This window comes from Pinus tabuliformis, chromosome 3_1 (genome assembly GCF_031772625.1).
Source record: "Pinus tabuliformis cultivar Carrire ecotype Pingquan chromosome 3_1, CPIR1, whole genome shotgun sequence".
NCBI lineage: Eukaryota > Viridiplantae > Streptophyta > Pinopsida > Pinales > Pinaceae > Pinus > Pinus tabuliformis.
Genome location: NC_142301.1, coordinates 267,888,673 through 267,913,246, shown reverse-complemented (window position 1 = coordinate 267,913,246; position 24,574 = coordinate 267,888,673). Strand labels below are relative to the sequence as shown.

The 24,574-nt window shown below is 41.0% G+C and overlaps 1 protein-coding gene across 2 annotated transcripts in view; it reads left to right on the top strand.

Annotated features, from left to right (window-relative positions):
• Window positions 1–24,292, top strand: part of LOC149186823 (E3 ubiquitin-protein ligase RGLG3-like) — a 145,362-nt gene extending 121,070 nt beyond the window's left edge. For both annotated transcript variants that reach the window (XM_089411152.1, XM_089411153.1), the window contains 7 exons: window positions 22,305–22,402; window positions 22,636–22,715; window positions 22,804–22,909; window positions 23,089–23,216; window positions 23,328–23,505; window positions 23,624–23,680; window positions 23,798–24,292. In XM_089411152.1, the coding sequence (XP_089267278.1) occupies window positions 22,305–22,402; window positions 22,636–22,715; window positions 22,804–22,909; window positions 23,089–23,216; window positions 23,328–23,505; window positions 23,624–23,680; window positions 23,798–23,878 (728 nt within the window). In that variant the 3' untranslated portion in view covers window positions 23,879–24,292. The remainder of the gene's footprint in view (window positions 1–22,304; window positions 22,403–22,635; window positions 22,716–22,803; window positions 22,910–23,088; window positions 23,217–23,327; window positions 23,506–23,623; window positions 23,681–23,797) is intronic.
• The last annotated feature ends 282 nt before the right edge of the window (window positions 24,293–24,574 follow it).

Below are 24,574 nucleotides of genomic sequence, written 5' to 3'. Positions count from 1 at the left end.
TGTATATAAGCCGACAGGTATTCATGAGGAGATGTGTCATTTCAAGTGAGCCGACATGAGTGTATTTAATTCATTTTGCAGGCTGACATCAAGAGGATTGTGCTTGTCTTTTTGGAGGGATTTTCTAGACACTAGGTTGACTCATATATATTTTATATATGCTCAAGAAGAGCTCTTCATACATGACATTGACTCTTTGACTCAATAATAAATCCTAAGGCTCTCAATGGGAGCCACTTACACATAAACTTCTTGCTCATGAAACCCATGTAGCAAGGCATATAAAAATAATTTTATTTCTTTTATTTTATCATTTTCAAAGATCGTGTCATTATGAACACTGAACCTGGTTACATTTTCTTCAACACTCGGTATGACAATTTTGTCTATAACTCAGAGCATCATATCGTCTTGTAACAACGAAGATGACAGTTCCGCGTCAAGTAGAAAAAAAAATCTGACCTTTCATCAGTAAGCTTTGAGGATAAAGCTTCTTGAAGAGAGAGGCAATGCTATGAATATCATGCATATAAAAATAATAAATATAAATATAAATAGATATATAATAATAATAATTAATTAACTAATGGTTAGTTAGTTAGTAATGAAGAGGCATGTCTTAGAGACATTTCATGAAAATGCACCTGCTTAGGGTATATAAGCAGGCCCTCATTCTCATTTGTAATCATCTCATATCTTACATCAATTCAATATACAATATTCATTATACACTTACATGTCTTACAATGGACATTTATGTCTTTGAAGTATTTTAAAGACTTTCGCTGCATATACGACTTTTGGTCATTACAATGAACAATCACTATAGAAACAACCACTGGTTAGGGCATCTAACCACCAAGTTTTCCCCTCCTCTTTGGCTACTATAGGCTGCAAACAAATCCCATCCAATCTGGTCAATACTTGACCCAACACAAGACAAAACAAGCTGCAAACATACCCCAGGTCTGGTGTTCAAATTGTTGTAGCACTGTGATCTGGTTAGGGCATAACCATGGTCCACGTCAGCCCTTCTAAACTGCCTCACAAGCCTCTCTACAGCAGTGGCCTCCTCATTCCTTGCTCCTTCCTTTGCTGCCTGTTAGGGCTAGTATCCACCCACATTAAGGCCTACCAACCCTCTCAACTCACCCGTCTAGCTTGAGGAAGGTTTGCGACACCCTAAACAGATGACTGTTCCTTGTTTCTGGGCATTTCGACCCTCTCTACAAGAAGCTTCAGGTCTCGGCCTAGGCCTGCAATAAGGCAGGAACTGCGGCTAGAGAAAGACCATCCCAAACATACTCAAAACAGTCTAGAATCTTGCCCAATAACTCGGCTTGCAATCTGATCCAACTCGGCCCTTAGACAATCACAAGAAAACATAAAGATGCTCCTTCAATCTTCGCTGAGGTCTGCTCCTAGGATATGCGGCCCAAACAAAAGTTCTATTCCTCTTCTACGAGCTTCTTTCTTCACTCCTTTGTTGCCCTTGTGTTGCACTTTGGATGTGTTCTAATACATAACACTTGATCTTTATTTATAGGCATCAAGTGGCTCCAACGAATTCTTCTAAGGTGGCCTGCCAATTGTCATAAGGTGACCAAAAACACTTGGCCGACCTAAACTTTGTGACACAAGCCCACTCGTTAACTTCAAAATTAATATCTCTTCAACGACAACATGGAATCGGATGATTTTTGATGTGTTAGATTCATCTCGACGTGCACTATCATCCTCATCCATCACATGTCGAAATTTTTCCATGGTTTGTCACCAACATTGATGGGTGCAAAACCCCAAGCTTGGGTTTCAAGCCCACAAGGTCACTTGTGGAGCTCCTTCCTCCAAACCCTTGATCCTCCAGGCTTGGAGTACCTCCCAAGCTACAAAAATCAACACTCCCTCTTAGCGAGGGAGGTACTTCCAAGACGAGGAAGTGACCGTCATCATTCACGACACTAGCCCATCTGGCATCCATCACTGCAACATACTCTGTAGAATGAACCCGTCAAACTCGGTAGTGCCTCTACCTCATCCCTGTTAATCTAGGTTGTCATTGATGTCAATATGGCAGTGTTTGTGATGGCAAATTCTTTGATACATGATTGCCCATTGATGCCCATTGATCATAATGCTCATAGTGTTAGGATATTCCGACACATAGGAAATAGTTAAGTATAACTTGGTCTAGTATAGAGTTAGGTAAAGTGTGTTTCTTTACTATGTACATTTTGTAACTTACAATCCGACGGTGACGATATGTAGTGATCAGACGGTTCATTCTCTCCTCGGTATTACCGACACTTGATCCGTGGCTTAACACCTGCTTGGTCCATGATCTCTATTTAAAGAGCATGGAGGGTCATTTGTAGGTTAACCATCCATGAGAGAAGCTTATGTAAATTTTCATTCTTTTATTAATAAATTGCCTAAAGTGGCCGCGTTGGCTCAGGCCGTGGACTGTTTCCCTCCTTGAGGGTTTTAACCACGTCAAAAGTACTGGTGTATTGATCTGTGATTTGTTTGTGAGCAGTGTCCTTTGGTGTTCTGTCTGAGGAACTTACCCTGTAAATTCCTACATGGTATCAGAGCTATTTGAGGGCCGCGTCTGTTGGTGATCCAAATCTGAAGCTGGTAGAACTGCATCAGACTACCGTTTCCTAGATCTACTGTTTCTGACTGCTTTCGGGCCGAGAGGACTGCTCTGTTGTGTTAGGAGCATCTGTTCCAGTGAGGAACCCCTTTCATTTCACGCGAAGAGGTTTCTGGGAGCCCTAGCTACGTCATTTTTAAGATCTGGAGGTATACAGTGTTTATTTGCACTTTATAGTTATTTTCTCTCTGTTTATTTCGGTTTCGGTTTATTTAGCTTTTTGTTTTTTTTTATTACTGGATCTATACCTTTCATTTCTGTGTATGCTCTTTGCCCCGCGACTCTGTGCGATCTGGGCGAATCAGAAACGAAAATGAAGGATTTTTCTCATGCGTATGCTCTTTTCCGCTGCGCCTTAGTGTGATCTCGGAAAATCAGAAACATTGAGGAAAATATTTAGTTTCCGGCTAAAGCTAACTTTGAGCCGCAAGGTTCGTTTTTTTTGTATGTCCGTGTTGGGTTTTGTGTTTTTTGTTTTGTAGGGAAAAAGAGCTTTCTCAAAGCAAGCACGCAACCCAAAGCTTCAACCCCCCTCTCTCTCTCAAACTTTTTGTTTAGCTCACTTGGTCCAAAGCTAATTTATGAGAGTAGAGGTCTTGAGTTCAAGTCTCCTTTTTGTGGGGGCGGATTTTTCATTTCCGCACATTCCCGCACTTCGTTGGCATCTTCATCAACTTTTCTTCAAAAAGCCATAACTTCTTCATCCGGAAGCCGTTTTCAGAGCCGTTTTTTTTGAACCAGCCTAATTTTTCGAGATCTTTCCATTGGAACACTTAGTTTCAACATTTATAGCTTCAGTTTCTGTTAAAATGGAAAGTCCATGCCAAGTTATTCTTGACAACACCAACCACTTCCAATGGTGCTCCTACATTGTGGATTTACTTAGAAGTAAAGGTCTCTACAGAATAACCTCAGGCCAAGAAACCAAACCGAAAGATGAAGATAAGGCAGCTAAATGGGAAAATAGACAAGATCAAGCCCGTGGGTTGATAGGGATGTCTATTTCTCCAGATCTTAGATTCCATATTGCAGAACTTGATACTTCTGAAGAAGCAATGAAATAGATCACTAAAGTTTTTGGAATTAAAAATGAACTTAAATCCCATCAACTTGAAAATGAGTTGCATACATTGGACCCCAATAATTTTTCTTGCATTGAAGACTTTTTGTCCAAGTTCAAGACCTTTAGACTTCTCTTGGAAGGTGTTAAGGTTAAGAAAGAAGATAGTAGCCTTATCTACTCCATTCTTACTAAGTTGGGACCAGCCTATTCTGTGTTTGTTTCCACCTTCCATTCTACAAGAGAAGCCTTCATTTCTCAAGGACAAGCTTACAAGTCCCCTTCCTTTGATTCCTTTTGTGATTCTTTAATAAGAGAACAAGAAAAACTTTTACACCTTGGTCTTCTTCATCTTGGAAACTCTTCTAAGAAAGCGTTAGCTGCCCAGCAGCAACCAAATTCAAAGCATCCTAAGAAGTTGTATCCTAAAAGGAATGGTCCTAAACCAAACAAGGGTCCTAAGCAATTTCAGCCTCAAAATGAAAAATCATTTCAACAAAATGATAAGACAAATAAAAACAAAAGGAAGAAGACTGATAGACATTGCAACTTTTGTAATCGAGATGGCCACTTAGAATCCAAATGCTTTAAGAAGATGGAAGCCTTGGAAGCAGCAATGAAGAAGCATAATATCCATTTGGAGCACTCTTCAACTTCAACTTCATCTTCAGGAATGACACTTTCTGCATGTGGTTGTCAAGCATCTCGGTCTGGCTATGCACTAAATGTATCTTCTTCTTCTCATTCTCATGAGTGGCTCATTGATTATGGAGCTTCTTATCACATGGCCAAAAATAAAGCCATGTTTTCTTCTTTAAATGATTGTAACACCAAAAATATATATGTTGGTGATGATAGATCTCTTAGTGTTGTAGGCACTGGAACTGTTCATATAGACAATGGTCAATTTAATGATGTATTATGTGTTCCAACCTTATCCTGCAACCCTCTATCTGTATATCAGATAACTCATTCAGGTGAAGGTAAAATCGTTGAATTTTCACCTCACGATGTTGTAATTAAGGACCTAAGAGATCCTAGACAGATTTTAGCTACTGGCATTGCTGATGATTCTACAAGGTTGTATAAGTTTCACAACTTTGGGTCATCAAATCTTCCTTCGGTATTTGTTGCTCATAATGATGAAGTGAGCAAACTTTGGCATGAGTGATTTGGTCACTTAAACTATCACTCTCTTCAGAATCTATGTAAAGAAAATATGGTGACAGGTCTTCCAATGGTATCTTGCAGAGATGGTGTTTGTTCTGGATGTGTACTCGGAAAACATCATCGGGACAGTTTTGAAAAACATGCCTCTTGGCACGTCTCAGCCCCTTTACAGCTCGTGCATAGTGATTTATGTGGTCCACTTCCAGTGGTTTCATTCTCTGGCTACAAGTATTTCTTAACTTTCATTGATGATTTCTCCAGACGCACTTGGGTATACTTCTTAAAACTCAAGAGTGAAGTATTTAACATGTTCATGGCCTTTAAGGCCTTTGTTGAAAAACAATCTGGACATCAAATTTTTAAGCTAAGATCTGATAATGGCGGAGAATATGTTAACAACAAATTCATCAACTTTTGCATTGAGAATGGAATTCAAATGCAACATACTGTTCCATATACTCCACAACAAAATGGTGTAGCTAAAAGGAAGAATCGCACCTGAAAGGAAATGGCTAATTGTATGCTTCAATCTAAAGGACTTAGTCTTAATTATTGGGCAGAAGCAATTAACTGTGCAAATTACATAATAAATCGCACTCCTACTAAGGTTTTAAAGAATATCACTCTAGAAGAAGCATGGAGCTCAATTAAACCAGATGTAAGTCACTTTCGTGGTTTTGGAAGTGAAGCATGGGCCCATATTCCAGATGAGAAACATAAAGCTTTAGAACCTAAGAGTGAAAAATGTATTTTTGTTGGATATTCTGAAGATGTCAAAGGATATAGACTTATTCCACTTAAGTCCAAAAATGTTATCATTAGAAGAGATGTAAAGTTTGCTGAAAATATATCGGCCTACGAGCCTAGTTCGGCGGATGTGCCACCTCTCCCTATCTCTTCTACTTTTGAAAATATTTCTTCTTCAGATGATGAAAGCAAGGATGAAAATACTCCCCCACCTTCTCAGGATCCTCCTTCAGCTCCTCAGCTTCCAAAATGGGTTTGTGCTACTCGGGATGCAGCAGGTGATCTTGCCGGTGATCCTACAGATCAGCGACGTACACGTTCTCAGTTTGATAGAGCCTCTTCTTTACTGGCTCAAGCTTCAGTGAATTATGATCCTGACACCTTTGCAGAAGCTTAAGGCCATCCAGATTGGGAAGCAGCTATGAATGAAGAATATCATTCATTATTGGCAAATGATACATGGGATCTTGTTCCTCTACCAAAGGGATGAAAACTTGTTAGATGCAAATGGGTTTACAGAACCAAGTATGGACCAAATGGGAAAGTTGATAAATATAAAGCTCGTCTTGTTGCTAAGGGTTTTTCACAAGTTGAAGGCATTGACTATACTGAAACCTTCTCCCCTGTTGCCAAAATAAACTCTATCCGCCTAGTTCTTTCCCTTGCTGCCTCTTTCAAATGGGAAGTCCATCAGATGGATGTTAAATCTGCCTTCTTGCATGGGGACTTGCATGAAGAAATCTATATGGAACAACCTATTGGCTTTATACAAACAGACTCTAGCCTTGTATGCCGGCTTAAGAAATCCCTTTATGGTCTCAAGCAAGCTCCTCGAGCTTGGTATGCCAAAATGGATAACTTTCTTTTAGAAAATGGCTTTTCTAGGTGTCATTCTGACAATACTGTCTACACCAAGAAAGTGGGCAAGTCTCTTGTCATTCTTGTTCTTTATGTTGATGATCTTATCCTGACTGGTAGTGATCCCAACCTTATAAACCATGTAAAGTCTAGCCTTAAAAGGAAGTTTGAAATGACAGACTTAGGACACTTACATTATTTTCTTGGTCTTCAAGTCTTGCAATCCAAAGAAGGTATTTCCCTTTCCCAGTCCAAGTATGCCTATGATATTCTACACCATTTTCACATGGAAGACTGTAAGCCAGCCCCTTCTCCCTTTCAGTCTGGAGTCAAACTTTCAGTCACTTGTACTTCTCCTGAAGTTGATGCTACCTTATACCGTCAACTTGTAGGAAAACTTTTGTATCTAACCCATACTCGTCCTGACCTTTCCTTTGCTGTTGGCCTTGTTGCTCGGTTTATGCAAAACCCACGTGAAAGTCATTGGAAAGCAGCTAAAAGAATACTTCGTTATGTTCGAGGTACAGTTCAGTTTGGGATTCATTACAGTGCCGAAGCATCTCCTCTATTGGTTGGTTTCACTGATTCTGATTGGGCTGGTGACCCTGATGATCGGAAGTCTACTGCGGGTTATGTGTTCACTCTTGGTTCAGGACCTATTACATGGGCTTGCAAGAAACAAGGTGCCATTTCTCTTTCTTCAGCAGAAGTAGAGTATCGTGGTGCCGTAGAAGCTAGTAAGGAAGCCTTGTGGCTTCATCAGATCCTGTCAGAGTTTGGCTTTTAGCAGCAACATCCGACTACACTTTGGTCTGATAATCAAAGTGCCATTCAACTATGCAAAGATCCAGTCCAACATCAGTGCAACAAACACATTGAATTGCACATGCACTTCATCAGAAAGCTCATTCACGACCATGTTCTTGAAGTGCAATATTGTTCAACAGATGATCAAGTTGCAGACATCTTTACAAAGGCTCTCACAGAGGCGAAGTTCACTAAACTTCGATTTATGGTTGGAGTTCAGGAAGTTGTCACTAAGGGGGGATAGGCTCTAGTGCCTCCTTCCTTCTCCTATTGTGTCATATTTGTAAATCCTTCAATCCTATCCCAAGTTGTTCTTAAGGGGGGATGTTAGGATATTCCGACACATAGGAAATAGTTGAGTATAACTTGGTCTAGTATAGAGTTAGGTAAAGTGTGTTTCTTTACTATGTACATTTTGTAACTTACAATCCGATAGTCATGATATGTAGTGATCCGACGGTTCATTCTCTCCTCGGTATTACCGAACTTGATCCGTGGCTTAACACCCGATTGGTCCATGAACTCTATTTAAAGAGCATGGAGGGTCATTTGTAGGTTAACCGTCCATGAGAGAAGCTTATGTAAATTTTCATTCTTTTATTAATAAATTGCCTGAAGTGGCCGTGTTGGCTCAGGGCGTGGACTGTTTCCCTCTTTGAGAGTTTTAACCACGTCAAAAGTACTAGTGTATTGATCTGTGATCTGTTTGTGAGCGGTGGTGTCCTTTGGTGTTCTGTCTGAAGAACTTACCCTGTAAATTCCTACACATAGTGATGAAAGTTTGATATATCATGATATGATGAGATGGAGGAGCCAAGTGGATTGAATATATATATATATATATATATATATATATATATATATAGAGTAGAAGTAGTAGACCCAAGAAGGAAAGCCATTGAAAGTCAAGAACAATAGCAGTGAAAGAAAAGCTATCGGAAGGGTGAAGAGAAGTCACAGGAGCAAGAACCCAAGAATAAAACCATGTAATAACACGCATCAGAGAATTTATATTGGAGGAACTGTATCGACGGTTCCATTATATTAAGTTATGTAACACTACTCAAAACCCCCGATTGCGATATGTATTGCGGACCCGATCACTCAAATACAACACACCTCAATACAATATCACATCCGCTACATCGCAAGTATTGAAGCCTTGTTACACTGAAATCCTCGATTGCGATATAAGTTGCGGACCCGATGGTCCTATTACAACACGCCCTAAAGAAATATTGCATCTGCCATACCGCAAGTTTTTAAAGCCTTGTCACGTTGAAATCTCCGATTACGATTTGAGTTGCGGACCCGATTGCTCCATTATAACACGCCCTATTGTAATATTGCATCTGCTGTATTAGAACCTTCGCATTGCAAGTCTTAAAGGAATGTCACACTAAAACTGCAATTGCGATAATAATATGTGGACCCGACAACTCCATTAGAATACATCTTTATGTAGTATCGCGTCCGAGTATCAAAAGTTACGCAAATCATAAAGGGTTGTCATCGTCGGTCCGCCGATTACGATAAGACTTGTGGACTTGACGGACCGTCGATTGCGATGGAGCTGTGGACCCGACAGATCTATTGACAACTGTTTAATATTATATTGCGTCCGCTTCATCGACAGTATGAATATTGGCTATGTTACATCGGTAATGTTAAAGGTTGCGATTGTGGGACCTCCGAAAGTTGTGATTGCGATTGATGACGTGGATGTGGGACCTCATTGGGTACGGTCTCTCCTATGAAATTTTCCATAAATAAAACAAGTTTATGAGTAATTGGATGAATATCCATAAGTTGGCCTCTCCTTCCAATTGAACGTGTCTTTTGGGTATTAGGGAAACCCGTATAAATACAAATTATAATACCTCACCTTAAGCATCGATCTGGGCATCAGGCACATAGATGAATCGATAGTTCACAACTCGTGAACTTGAAGAAACAGAGAGAGCCGAAGGTCGAAGATGGAAACTGAAGGTCCAACGGAAGAAGAAGAAAGCTGAAGGTCCAACTTCTGTTGACTGGGTTATTCATTAAAAGGATCGGACCTATGATGAATCTGTTAAATCACAACCCGCACTCTGTTATAAGGATTGCATAGAAAGGATTGTTTCTAATTGAATGCACAACGTGAAGCTGTGACGTTCACACCTCTGAAGTACTCCTGAAGCAGTTACCATGACAGTTAGAACAGAGGGTTGAAACAGAGAATTGTTTGTGTACAGAACTTAGTACAGTTCATTGTAGACACATTGAAGTTGTGTGAAGACTATTGTAGATCACGATGGCTATTTGAAATCATCATGAGGTAACTCTGTAGACTCTGTTTAGGCAATATGAAGAATTGTGAAGACTCCTTCATATGAAGACAGGTTGTCATTGATGTAGCAGTGAAGTTGTAGATTGACAGAACACAGTGAAGAAGATTTTGAGAGCAGTGTAATACAATCAAAACATTTCTTGACAAAGCAAAACTATAGGGTCAGAGCCCTTGGGGTTGGTGCCTTAGAATTGGAAGGATTAGTGTCCTTGGAGTTGGTGCTACTAAATCCAAGGTTGGAGCCTTGACAAGATAGCGTCGGAGCCCTTGGGGTTGGTGCCTCAGAATTGGAAGGCTTGGTGTCCTTGGAGTTGGTGCTCCTAAATCCAAGGTTGGTGCCTTGACAAAGATAGGGTCGGAGCCCTAGAGGTTGGAGCCTCACAAAAGACTAAGTTGGTGCTTGGCAACAGGTTGGAGGCTGGGAATTGAAGATCGGTGTCTTCATCAAGGGTTTGAGCCCTATATATATTGTACCTGATTTATTGTAAAGATTATATTAATAAAATCATTTATTCCTATTGTTCATTTTGTGTTCTAAATATAACTGATTTAACTGGTAAAAGTAACAATTGAAAGGAATATTGATTCATCCCCCCTCTTAGTATTGTTGGACATTGGATAAACCAGCGCTTCCTGTGTGTTTTGTGACATGGACTAACCGCCTCCGTGGATCCTTATCTCTGGCGATGCGATTGTTGACTAATACCTACGGGTTTTGTCTAACGACAATCGTGATTCCCAACAAGTGGTATCAGAGCGTAGGTCACGAGTTCGATACACACCCGACTCGCGTTGGGGGGGAGATTGTTGGACATTGGATAAACCAATGCTTCCCGTGTGTTTTGTGACATGGACTAACCGCCTCTCGTGGATCCTTATCTCTGGCGATGCGATCGTTGACTATTACTTGCAGGTTTTGGTCTAACGACAATCGTGATTCCCAACAATCCCAAACCTCCATAGGGCTACTCCCTCTGAGGCTAGACTCCCTTTGAGCCTACACGATCTCCACTGGCTCAGTCCTGCAATCACTCATCCTCCTGGATCAAATACCACTCGTGCAAATTCCTCCAATATTGGATATCCAGCATCACGATCCGATGAGGAATCTAGCTTGCCAATTTGTGTCCATCACATGAAGCCATCTCGATCATGTTGATCTCGTCCATGCTAAAGTAATCCTTGAGCTGTCCCAACCATCCATGGCAAATCAACGGAAGTCCATGATCAAAAATCTGCCCTACAACAAACTGTTGCTCTCCAAGCTCTCCACCAATCCACCAGAACTCCCATCCAATCTCATCGCCAAGCCAGTGAAGACCACACCTCCATGTCTTCAGTTGAACCCTTTGCTCCATGATATAGACACCCACTACTCCCTCTGAGTTGCTTCACTATGCACACTTTGATTCACTATCTAAGTGTCCGCGATCTTGGTGTCCGGGATAGAATCTTAAATCATGGACACTACCAAACGAAAGATCACAACGAAACTACTTTGCGCAGCGGAATATAAACAACAGTAAATCTACTAGTGCACAAAATATAGAAACTTCTTACAGTTTTCAACCCAACTTCGTTATATTAATCAAACTGAATAATACAACAGTGTAAGGGTCTTGTACCAAGGATAATGGCCCTCATACATCCACTAGTACAAGAATACAAACTGGGGCTTGGTGTCAATCCATTGACAACCAATCTGCCCTCAACAAGATACTCTGACCATCTGGTTGTCATATGCTCTCTCAGCTCCTCTTGGTTGTACCCTGTACTTGCCTAGTCCTTCGGCTCCTGATCTGCAACTCCTGCCTTTATCAATGCTCCGATTCCATTTGGAAACTGAACCTTGACTATCTAATCTGCTCACTAGTTATGCCTTAGTCCATCAAGGACACAACACGGTGAGACTCTTGTCGAGTTGTTTACAACTTCGTTTGTGAACAACTCTAAATCTGCCCACTGCTGCTCCTTAGCTACTCAAGGACTTCAACCCACTATAGTCTTCCTGTGCTGCTCCAATGAAGACTAACATAGGGCATGAAGGGATGCCACCTATCACTACAATATGTCCATCTCCCACAATGAACATGGGCTAGGAGGATTGCCCATCATCTGCTGTAGATGTCCTCCACACGGCAAGTCTAGGGCTATCAAAATGCTCTTGGTTGATCAGACCCTTAAGCTCAACAAGTGCCACTCTAGCAGCCATCTAAATCCATGAAGATGGTGCACACCGGGCTCCAACTTGGGCATTATCACGCTGTCCTCCACCAGACCATAAATGCCCAATCCACATTCACACTTGGTCCACTCTCACGCTGCCCTTCAACAGACCACGAGTGACCAATGTTGTTGTAGCATCTACTCCTAGTTAGGGCATCCAACCATCTAGGAAACCCCTCCTCTTGGTTGCCAAGTGACTCCTACAAGTGTCCAATACATCAACGAACAATCACTGTAGAAACAACCACTGGTTAGTGCATCTTGGTTATCTAACCACCAAGTCTTCCCATCCTCTTTGGCAACTACAGGCTACAAACAAATCCCATCCAATCTGGTCAATGCTTGACCCAACGCAAGACAAAACAAGCTGCAAACATACCCCAGGTTTGGTGTTCAAACTGCTGTAGCACTTGTTGAAAAATGTAACTAGGTGTAGTCTTCATAATGACATGTAATTGTGATTTTATGTAAGAGACGTAAAAAAGTAAATTAAATTATTAAAATTTTTGGATCATGGGTTTCATGAGCAAGAGATTTATTTTTAGTTAAGGCTCCCATTGAGAGCCTTTAGGAATTTTGTCATCTAGTCATAAAGTATAAAGAGTCATTGTCATGTAATGAAGACATGTTACACATTGTAAAGAGTCACACTTGTCTATCCTCTAAGACCTTGTCAATAGCCCTCTTCAAGTCGGCCTACAACGAATGGAGAAACCTAGAAGATGATGTCAGCCCTCCTTCAAGTAATCATGTCGGCCTAAAGGACATGAGCAAACATGTATATATAGCAGTACTCGGCCTCATTTGAAGGCAAGCAATTTGGTGAAGAGAAGCCTACAATCATAAGTGCAAAGAACCAAAAAAGGATAGCGAAGGAAGGAACACTTCTGGAAAGTCTGATTTGGGCTAGTATACTCTCCCACGTGCGAAGGCAACAGATCTGAAGGCATCTAGCGAAGGTCGAAGAACTTGCAACTACATTGAGGTGATCTTGTTTGGGTAAAGGATCTCACTAGAAGAAGCTGAGTAGAAGTGCTATAGGTCTCTCTCTCTTGAAGAGACTAATCAAGGAGCGAAATTGTTCTAGGGTTTCTGAAATAGGGTTGACCTAAGAAGCCGAGATTCTCAAGGAAGCCGAAAGGAGCAGTGTGGAAAGGAAGAGTCCGAGATTCTAGAAGGAAGCTGAGAAAAGGAAGAGGAAGAGCATTAAGGAGGCTAGTGACTTGGTCTTGGGAGGACTCTAGTGTCAAGGGTCTTTGTCATGGTCTTGGTGTTCGTCAATTGAAGATCTATAAGAAGAATTTCGTTTGGGTTTTCCTCTCAAAGAGTGAGAGGTTTTGGCCCTGGATGACAAGCCTACATACTGTGTCTCTTGTCTTTTGTTGTTTATGATTTGGTAATTGTCTTGATGAAAAGAACACAATAATAACCTTAAGAAAGAAAAGATCATAATCAAGAAGTAAAAGTCTATCACAAGCAATTATCAAGAAGAGAAATCTCCTAACTACTAATGCCCTAGATTTCTCAACAACACTGTGATCTGGTTAGGGCATAACCATGGTCCAGGTCAGCCCTTCGAAACTGCCTCATAGGCCTCTCTATCGATGTGGCTTCCTCATTCCCTGTTTCTCCTTCCTTCGTTGGTTGTTAGGGCTAGTATCCACCCACACTAAGGCCTACTAACCCTCTCAACACACTCGTCTAGCTTGAGGAAGGTTCGTGGCACCCTAAACAGATGATTGTCCCTTGTTTTGGGGCATTTTGGCCCTCTCCACTGGAAGCTACAGGTCTCGGCCTAGGTCTGCAACAAGACAGGGACTGCGGCTAGAGAAAGAACACCCCAAACATACCCAAAACATTATAGAATCTTTTCCAATAACTCGGCCTGCAATATGATCCAACTTGGCCCTCAGATAGTCACAAGAAAACATAAAGACGCTCCTTCAATCTTCGTTGAGGTCTGCTCCTAGGATCTGTAGCCCAAACAAAAGTTCTCTTCCTCTTTTACGAGCTTCTTTCTTCACTCCTTTGCTGCCCTTGTGTAGCACTTTGGATGTGTTCTAATACATCACATTTGATCTTTATTATAGGCATCAAGTGGCTCCAACGAATTCTTCTAAGGTGGCTTGCCAACTGTCATAAGGTGACCAAAAAAACTAGGCTGACCTAAAATTTGTAACACAAGCCCACTCATTAACTTCAAAAATTAATATCTCTTCAATGACAACTCAAAATCGGATGATTTTCAATTTGTCGGATTCATCTCGATGTGCACTATCATCCTCATTGTTTTGTCCCCAACATCGATGGGTGCAAAACCCCAAGCTTGGGTTTCAAGCCCACAAGGCCACTTGTGGAGCTCCTTCCTCCAAACCCTTGATCCTCCAAGCCAGGAGTACCTCTTAAACTACAAAAATCAACACTTCGTTGACCAAGTTTGATCGAGTTATTGTTGGACACAGATTGTCATTGATGTCAATATGGAAATATTCGAAGAGCAACCAGAGGAGCTAACAGAGCACGAAGCAAACAGAGCCATGGAGGATGCAAACAGAGCCATCGGAGAAATGGAGGAAGTAGATAGAGGTTTTGGGAGCAGACAGGGCATATTACACTATCAAGAGCTTTCAGTGCATGCAATGCCAAAGGAATACACTATCAGGAGCATAATACACTATCGGGAGCACATATATATGCCACAAACTCATGTATCGGCGACAAACACATATATATACGTGCACTCATACTATCAAAGGTAGAAAGACTTGTATATATATGTATTTACCCATCGGCGGCAAAAACCATACATATATGTGTTTAACACTATCGAAGGCGCAAACGGAGGCTAAAGCATATATAGAGGCAAATACACTATCGGAGGCAGAAAGCAGACTTGAGACTTTATACACGGGAGCGGTGAGTCATATCGGGTCCAACACCTAATATCGCATCGCTATAATGGAGTGGTCTGCATTAACGTTGAGCCCTGAACCCTTGCGACTTGCGATTGCCGATGTATATCGCATCGACACTTCAGGCGCAGAGTTACTATGTGTCAAGCGGTCCATTGCAATCGTCGATAGCGATTTGCGATGTCACATTGGACCTCCGTCAAGGGCAACTCCCGACTACGATACATATCCACACGGATCCGCCGGACATTGCAACATGAGTTAATCTGTCATCGCATCCATCACATATCACATATATTATGAAGCCTCGCCACACTAAAGCGCCGATTGCGATAAAATTGTGGAGGAGCGGATCCGATATAGTTTAGATGCGGGTGTAATATTTCCTAAAGTCTGCCCTTTAGTCTTTTTGACTGTTTTTCTCATATTCTCTGTGTAATTAAATATTTGGCTTGCGCGGGGTGTTTTAGGCCAAAAGGCTTATGATAACTGTTCCGATGGTTCAGGAGGCTGAACGTCAGTTAAATGGGGTGAATCATGGCGATAGTGATTGCGATTGGGACACAACATCTCCGTTAAACTGGAAAAAACCTTGTGTATGTCCATAATGATTGGAAAAATGAACGCTGTTACGGTGTAACATGTAACAATGATTTCTATGTGTTTTCCTTTGGACCTCTCTTATGAATTTACGTGTCCATGGAGTATCAGTGAACTCGAACAGCTCAAAGGAAGCCACAATGACTGTGTAGGGAAGCCAAAGGATCAAGCAAGGCAGAGGAATCTACAACGACCAAGGAGGAAGCCAAAAAGGCGGTGGAAAGTGGAAACGATTAGTGAAAGGTGCCTGAAACACATAAAAACAGAAACACAAGGTGAAGTGTTGCTAATGTATGCATAATCTGTAAGAGAGGAAGCCGAAGAACAAGCAAGAGGCAGGAGAGACCAGAGAATCAGGAGAACTGGAGAAACGCAGAAGCTCAGCAGGGTTGGGTGCAGAAAACTGCAGCAAAACAGTTGATACCAGGTTTGGGTTGGAGCCTCCGCACTAAATAGGATTGAAATCCTTGGGAGTTGGTGCTCCTAAGTGCAGAACTATTGCAAGACAGAGTTGGTGCTCTGGAGGTTGGAGCCTCACTGAAGTCCAAGTTGGAGCTTGGCAAGTAATTGCAAACAGTTATATATATATTGTATTTATTTCATTGCACTTTTTTTGTGTTAATAAAAGCATTAATTCCAGCTATCTATTTCTGTGTTTCATATATATATATGTGCTTTTGGTAACAAGAAGAACAAAAAAAAAAAAGAAACACTGATTCAGCCTCCCCCAGTATTTCCAACAGTTATTTGGGACTGTTTTGACCTCATTTTGACCAGCTTTCCCAGCCTCATTTTTGGGCAGTTGACCGAGCCCTTTTGGAGGTGTTTGATCATTGACTCTTGGACTGGTTAGGGCATCTTTGACGGCTGCTGACTTTGACCACAATTGCAGATTGGATAGTTTGAACAGATTTGACTTTTGGTTCATCTCTTGGATTTTGGATATTGGTTTGTTGGAAAGTCAAAGTTGTTGATATTTGACTCTTGATTGGTGAATTGGATAATTGTACTCTCTTTGTTGAACATTTTATGACATTCTAATAAGAAGAATTTGAAAGGGTTTTCTCCATTGTGGGGTTTTTCCCTGGTCTTTAACCAAATTTGGTGTCTCTTGTTATTGCTCTTGATTGTCTATTATTGTTCATTGTGTTTACTATTCTATATACAATTGCTATTGATCATTGGAAGATTAAATTGTTTTGAAAAGGTTGCTAATTGAAGAAAAGATTGGGCTAAAGTGATTATAACAAACATAGAACAGTGGAAAATCAACAAAAATGGGGACATTACATGGAAGTGCTAAAAGAATATCTACATCATTAGAATTATTTATTGGTTTTTTCATAAATTAGTGCTTGTATCTATTGCACTTGGAAGATCAACAATTCTAACCTTACTGGATTTCATACAGAGAGTAGAATTTTAGATCCCACTCAAAATTCCACAGAGTTAATAGTTATCAATAGTTTAGGATTGGGGAGATTGCAATGTTGCCATTGGATTCTATCATGTATGAGGGTATGGAACTAGCATTTAATTAGGAGGCCCAAATCCTCTGTGTACCTCGATGTTGGTGGTATTGATTATTGAATTCCTCTATCATGACCCTAATAAAATTGTACCTATTGTTCAAACAAAATCTCTCTCGACTTGACATGTTAAGCTTTTTCCATCTTATTTTAATACCTAGAGGGTAATATTGATGACGAGGATCCCAATATATGCAATGATTTTGATGATATGTAGGTATTTGTTGTAGCATGATTTTTTTTTTTTGACAATAAAGGCCATCTAGAGCCTCTTTGTTAATGTATTTTTGGTTCAAATATGGATTGCACTTGGTGCTATTTTTGTTATATGCACCCTTGCTATATATATGTGAAACTTTGCATATTTGTGTCTAATGTTTGTATTCATATGGATGCACATGAATATTTACATTTTTTTTTAAATTTGAATATTTATTTACTTTTTGGCTGACCGGTTATGTGTTCATGTTTTTTTTCCTAGTTCCCAATTTTGGGGTTGACCAATTCGATCATTGCTCAAGTTATGATGACATGGGTTCATTGTCCATTGTTCTTTTTTTAGTTTTAACTTTTCAGTCGTGACTCTAGATGCTAATGACTTAGACCAATTATTTCACTCATCACTTTTTACTATTTTTGAGTTTGAGTAATTCCAATTTACTATTCCAATCTTCAGACTTTAATATCTACTATATTTTTTTGGTATTAATCAAATTTTAGAATAATGAATATAAATCAATGTATAAATCAATGAATCATTTAGTATGTATGAATCAATATATTTTGTTATTGAATTTGAGTTTGAATCCTCTTGATTTGGGGTAGCATCGGATGTGCTCTAGTGATGAAAATTGGTGGAGAGGCTAAAACACATGAGATTTCCAAGACCCATAAATAGTTTGGGCAGATTGTAACCGGTTAAGGAGATATTAAAATAATTAATATTTTTTTGGAGTTCTTAAGTCTAAACTTAGGAAAGATAAAATATTAATGGATATTAATATAAAACTGGGTTAGAAGGTTCTAAATGACATGGATCAAGCCAAATCTAATCTTAGCCGTTGATTAGAGATGTAATCTCGGCCGTTGAAGGACCAACAAGAAAAGTATAAGAGGAGGCTTGAGGGTTAACCAGAGTGATCAGTCATTTGATTTTCTAGAGCAGGGTTTGCTAAGAGAAATCGAATCAGTGATCAGTTGCAGCGAGGGGCAGTGAGTACGAGGCAGAGAGGCAGAGATAGTGCCAAGAGACTAGCGCAGAAGTAGAGAGAGGCAGACGTTGAGCCAGAGGGAGCCACGCAGAGGCAAAAGGGACTATGTAGAGGCTAGAAGGGCCTGCATCATCCACGCAGAGGCTGCAGGAGTGACGCAGAGGGCCGTAGAGGTTGCGCAGAGCCTCAGAGGGCTGACGCAGTGAGTTTCGGGCTGACGCAGAGGCCAAGAGGGCTGATGCTGAGCTTCAGATTGTGCTGGAGAGGGTTTTGTGGGGCAGACTTTCCGAATATATGCTTCTGAATAGAGAGGTATTACTGGCAGATTATTTTCTTTTTCGGGTGAGTCAATTTGGCACCCAATTGTACTCAGAAAGACTGCATAATAAAATAACCCTCAGAATTGCTGCACTAGTTTTCCCAAGTTGGGTTTTTCTGGTGACAAGTTGTCCAAAAATAACTGTCACTTGTGTGTTTGCTATTTTTTTCAGTTGTTGATATGTAGATGGTTGAGATTGTATTGTGTTTATTTCAGTATTTATATGGTTAAATAACTTGTTCGTAATTAACAAGTAGGAGAAATAAACCAGAGAATACAGATAAAATTTCTAACGGGTAATAGTTAGAAATTTAAACATGGTATCAGAGCGTGGTTGCAGATCATAGGAGAGATGAAGCAGAGCATTTGCAGCAGAAACAACTGTCCCTAGTGACAAAAACTGTTCCTTGCAGAAAGCGGCAGAGAAGGGTTGATGTAGAGGGACTGCGTTATCATTTCGGGCTAGAGAGAGGCCAACGCAGAGGTTGAGGATGGCAGAAAAGGCTGATGAAGGTCCACACAGAGACCAGGAGGGTTGACACAGTTGGCTGGGGGAGCATTTTAGCCAGTGCCAGGATTGCGCAGAGCCTAGAGGCTCAGTCCTTCAATTGCTGGGGCATAGGAAGCTATGGGCAGATTGCGGGGAGTGAAGTTGGTGGGGTGTTGTTGCTGCTGAGACAGAACAATACCTAATAGGGCAAAACCAAGGTAGAGGGAGTTTCTACCTAGGTGGATTTTTAGCCAAGAAATCCAGATCAGTGTTGCAGGTGCATAGGAGATCGAACAGGTGTGACTCGATGGTTGGTAGGCAGATTTCCAGGAGGGAAATCGAGATTTAGAGGGAGTCGAAGAGAGAACTTCGAGAGGGAAGTTGAGACTCGAAGGAGTTGAAAGGAAGAGCAGAGAGATGACCATGAATGGATTGAGGGATCAGGACAGGCTGGATAGGGCGTCTAACTTTGTCGTCTGGAAGGCCAGGATCCTGTCCATTCTAGATAAACATCGCATCAAGGCCTTCGCCTTGAGAACAGTGGCTATCCCAGTTGACTCAGCTGACAATGAAAAGTATGAGGAAGCAATGGCCAAGGCGAAATGCATAATCCTTGATGGGGTCAAGGATCATGTGGTCCAGCATATTTCTGAGAAGGAAACGACAAAGGAAATGTGGGACACCTTGAAGACATTGTATCAACACACTTTCGTGCAGAGGAAGATGTTACTTGAGAGTCAGTTGCGGTCATACCAGATGCAGAAGGGGGAGCAGATAGATCACTTCCTCGATAGATTGAAGGAGATACAAACCAACTAACTTCCATAGGGGCCATGTCGGATCAAGAGTTGATGGTGAGGACCGCTCTAAATGCAGTCTCTGAGGAGTGGGAGACATTCATCCAGAGTATTCTGGGCAGAGAGAATCTTCCAGATTGGGAACAATTGTAGGCGACTCTTCACCAAGAAGAGATTAGACGGCTGTCCAAGACGAGAAGTAGTAGCAAAGGATTTTGGATCAAGAAAGAGGAGGAAGAGGATGCAGCTCTGGCATCTGCGGGCAAGCAAGAGAAGATGAAGAAAAATGACCTCTCTAAGATAAAGTGCTTCAACTATGGGGAATTGGGGCATTATGCGAACCAGTGTCCGAGGAAGAAGAATAAGAGAGAGGCGTCTGACTCCAAGGCAGCCCCAGTGAAGGTGGAAAAGGAGGTAGAGGAGGATGACGATTGTGCCATGAGTGCTCATGTACCTCTAGAGAAGAGGTGGGAAGACATCGAGTTGTAGTCAGGAGGACTATAGGCGATGAGGGGCAGGATCCTTGAGGTACCCAAACTCTTGGATCATACCTTGCTACGGGAGCCCTGAAGTGAGAAGTAGCAGGATAGCAGATGTCGGTAGAAACGGATGCGGATGAGGCGACAAAGAGTGCTATAGTGCTGTAGTCCTAGGCAACGCAGAGAGGGTTGTAGTGGTGCGAGAGGTACAAAGGAGGTTGTAGCAGTGCAGTATGGCACAAAGAGGTTTGCAACGGTGTGAGAGGCAGGGAATTGTTGCAGCAACATAGAGGCAAGAGAGGGAGCACGAGATAGCAGTAGAGAGAGCTTCAGCATTGGGAGTGTTTCTAGCTTGACAGGGATGTCAGTAGTTGGGTGGATTAGTTACTTACTTCTCAGTAATTGAGTTGCAGTGCAATAGCAGTTGGCAGTAGCATGATGCAACATGATGAGAGGGGGTTGCAGTGTAGATGCAGTGTTGGGAGAAAGGACCAACAACAACACGGATGCAGAGGGAGCTGCCGTACGGATGCAGCAGTGGCAGTGGCAGGGCCATGGGCAGCAGTACAGGATGCAATAGTGCAGAGGATGTTGGGCGGGGAGGCCTAGCATCAACACAGGTACCGGTGTCGTATAATCAGAGTGATGCTCAGTGTGGAGTATTACTAGAGCACAATCCTCGCTAAGAGGGAGTGTTGATTTGGGGTAGCATCAGATGTGCTCTAGCTATGAAAATTGGTGGAGAGGCTAAAGCACATGAGATCTCCAAGACCCAGAAATGGTTTCGGTAGATTCTACCCGGTTAAGGAGATATTAAAATAATTAATATTTTTTTGGAGTTCCTAAGTCTAAACTTAGGAAAAATAAAATATTAATGGGTGTTAATATAAAACTAGGTTAGAAAGTTATAAATGACATGGATCAAGCCAAATCTAATCTTAGCTGTTGATTAGAGATGTAATCTCGGTCGTTGAAGGACCAACAGGAAAAGTATAAGAGGAGGCTTGAGGGTCAGTTGGAAAACACACCAGAGTGATTAGTGATTCGATTTTCTAGAACGAGGTTTGCTAAGAGAAATTGAATCAGTGATCAGTTGCAGCGAGGGGAAGTGAGTATGAGGCAGAGAGGCAGAGATAGTGCCAAGAGGCCAACACAGAAGTAGAGAGAGGCATACGCTGAGCCAGAGGGAGCCACGTAGAGGCAGAAGGGACTGCACAGAGGCCAGAAGGCCCTGTGTCATCCACGCAGAGGTTGCAAGAGTGATGCAAAGGGCCGTAGAGGCTGCGTAGAGCCTTAGAGGGCTGACGCAGTGAGTTTTGAGTTGACGCAAAGGCCAGAAGGGTTGACACTGAGCTTCAGATTGTGCTAGAGAGGGTTTCATGGGGCACACTTTCCGAATATCTGCTTCCGAATAGAGAGGTATTACTGCCAGATTATTTTCTCTGTCGGGTGAGCCGGTTTGGCACCCAGTTGTACTCAGAAAGACTGCATAATAAAATAACCCTCAGAATTGCTGCACCGGTTTTCCCAAGTTGGGTTTTTCCGGGGACAAGTTGTCCAAAAATAACAGTGTCACTTGTGTGTTTGCTATTTCTTTCAGCTGTTGATCTGTAGATGGTTGAGACTGTATTGTGTTTATTTCAGTGTTTATATGGTTAAATAACTTGTTCATAATTAACAAGTAGGAGAAATAAACTAGAGAATACAAATAAAATTTCTAACATGTAATACTTAGACATTTTAACAAATCAGTATATATATATATATATATATATATATACCATGATGTCTCCCCGTCCCTCCTGAATTTTCTTAAAATTTGGGGGTGCTCCCACACATCCCCCCAATCCAGGAAACTTGGTTGAACATTGATACTAACCCTGATGTCCCCTGTCCCTCCTGAATTTTCTTAAAATTTGGAGTGCTCCCACAGATCCCCCTAATACGGGAAACTTGGTTGAACAAAGTTGAATTTGCTTTTCTGTTATGGACTGTAGGCTGTTGCGTGTGTGCATCATGTACTTGTAAAGATACTGAATATGGATATGTAAGATTTAAGATATTCTAGGCTTGATTATTGTACTATTTTTATATTATTCCTTCTGTTGCAGGACCAACATCTTTTGCTCCAATTATTGAAGTGGCCATGAGTATTGTGGAAAAGAGTGGTGGACAATATCACGTTCTTGTGATCATCGCTGATGGACAGGTTGTAACCACCATTTTGAAATTTTCATTTTTACTTGCACAGTATAAAATGAATTCTATTTTGTTCAGAGTATTATGTGCACAGTCTTGTCTTAATTATTTTCTGACAGTATCTAGTCATTTTTTTTAAATGCTTAGCTTTATATACCTTTATACTGCTTATCTTATATTCATTCTAAAAGTGCAATTTATGACAATGCATTTCCAATGGCTTGACATTTTGTATCTTTGCAGGTGACGAGGAGTAGTGATACAGAGGTTGGACGTTTAAGTCAACAAGAACAAAAAACAGTAGATGCTATAGTTGCCGCAAGGTATGACAAGAACTTATGCACAACCTAAACAACATTCCAGTAATGGTAGTGTTTCAAAATGATGGAATTCTGTTTCCCTTTTTTGCAGTCAGTTTCCTTTATCTATTGTATTAGTTGGAGTCGGAGATGGACCGTGGGATGCAATGCAGCAATTTGATGATAATATCCCCAAACGAGCATTTGATAATTTTCAGGTGATGCTTGCATAAATATTTGGCTTCTGTGATTTTGATGTTGTCAAAGTGCTTATGTTTTGATTGTGAGCTGAATACTGCAATGGAGAGCTCAGAGCAACCACCGTAGATCAGTAGTTGATAATCATTTTATTTTACTGCTACACCATGTTTTAATTTACACAGCATTCATTTTGCAGTTTGTGAACTTTACAAATATCATGGCCAAAAATATCGCTCTTTCTGAGAAAGAGGCAGCATTTGCATTAGCAGCACTGATGGAGATTCCATTTCAATACAAAGCCACGCAAGAGCTTCATCTTTTGGGGTATGAACTGGATTGAGATTTCTTTATTCTAACTTTTTTCAAGAATATGAAGTTTTGTAATGAGTTGAGTGCACTGCATAAAACAATCATTTGATGCTTTCTTTGTTATAGTCGCTGTGCAGGAAAGGCTCCAGAAGTACTTCCATTGCCGCCTCCACTCCCAGTGATTCAACATGACACAACCATGCCAGCATTTCCTCACTCGACAAATTTCCAGTTTCCTCCTTCTCAAGGCACTACACATGCACCGTCTGTTCAACAAGAAAGGAGTGTTGAAAGCCAGGAGCAGGTAGGAATTGTATTCCTCTTGCATCAGTTTGTGATCAAGGCTTGATAACTCATCTTTTCTGTTCTCACTGTAATTTTCCTTGTGCTGAGTTTAAATATCTAATGATTGTATATTTCAGTTTTGCCCAGTTTGCTTAACAAATCCCAGGGACATGGCTTTTAATTGTGGACATACGGTAAGTATTGATTACATTTAAATCCAGAAGATGGAACACAGTATTGTGGAATTAGGGATTTGCCAGAATTTTATTCGTGTTGTATTATGTCCTGATGTTATCTGCATTTTTTGACAGACTTGTAGGGATTGTGGCCCAAATTTATCCCAGTGTCCATTGTGTCGTACAACTATAAGCACACGCCTGAGGCTTTATTGATATAATGCTTGAACAAGCATCCTGGTTCACTTTGGCATGTACAAACTCGAAGAATGTGCTGTGCCGTGTTGCCTTTCAGGGAATTGGGTGCTAAGATTGACAAGGAAGCATGCTATTACGACAGGTTTCCTGAATCTGGAAATCAACTTTGATTTCCACATCATTGGGCAATTGCAGCTGGAAGCCACCTTTGTAATATTAATCTATATTTCTTTTCAAACTAACATGTTAAGTGTGTTCTTGTCCTAATGCCAAACATCGTGAAACAAGGTATAACTGTTATATTTTGTGAATATATTTGACATAAGATGTAGAATTTCTTTCTCCTATGTGGAGGATCTGAATAATTATGTACTGTACAGGCGAATATATTATTTTGATTCATTCAGTTTTATATCGTTATGTTACTCTTCACTAGCAGCTTCTTTGAGATCAGCTTAAATAGCTGGTTGTTTCATGGTTAATCAAGTTGTTTAAACATTTTATATTTATAGGTGTCATTCTCTTTTCTTTCCTCATTTCACCTCATGAGAAGAACCGACTCTCACGTGTTGTCCTAGTGGAAGCTGTTATGTGATTCTGGAGAAAAGTTACGTGGTTTGCAGATGCAAGTTACACAGTGTTGTCATTCATTTGTGAGGAAAAGTTGGAACTTGGGTGTGTGAAATGGGCTGATTTGCTTGGGGATAGATAATT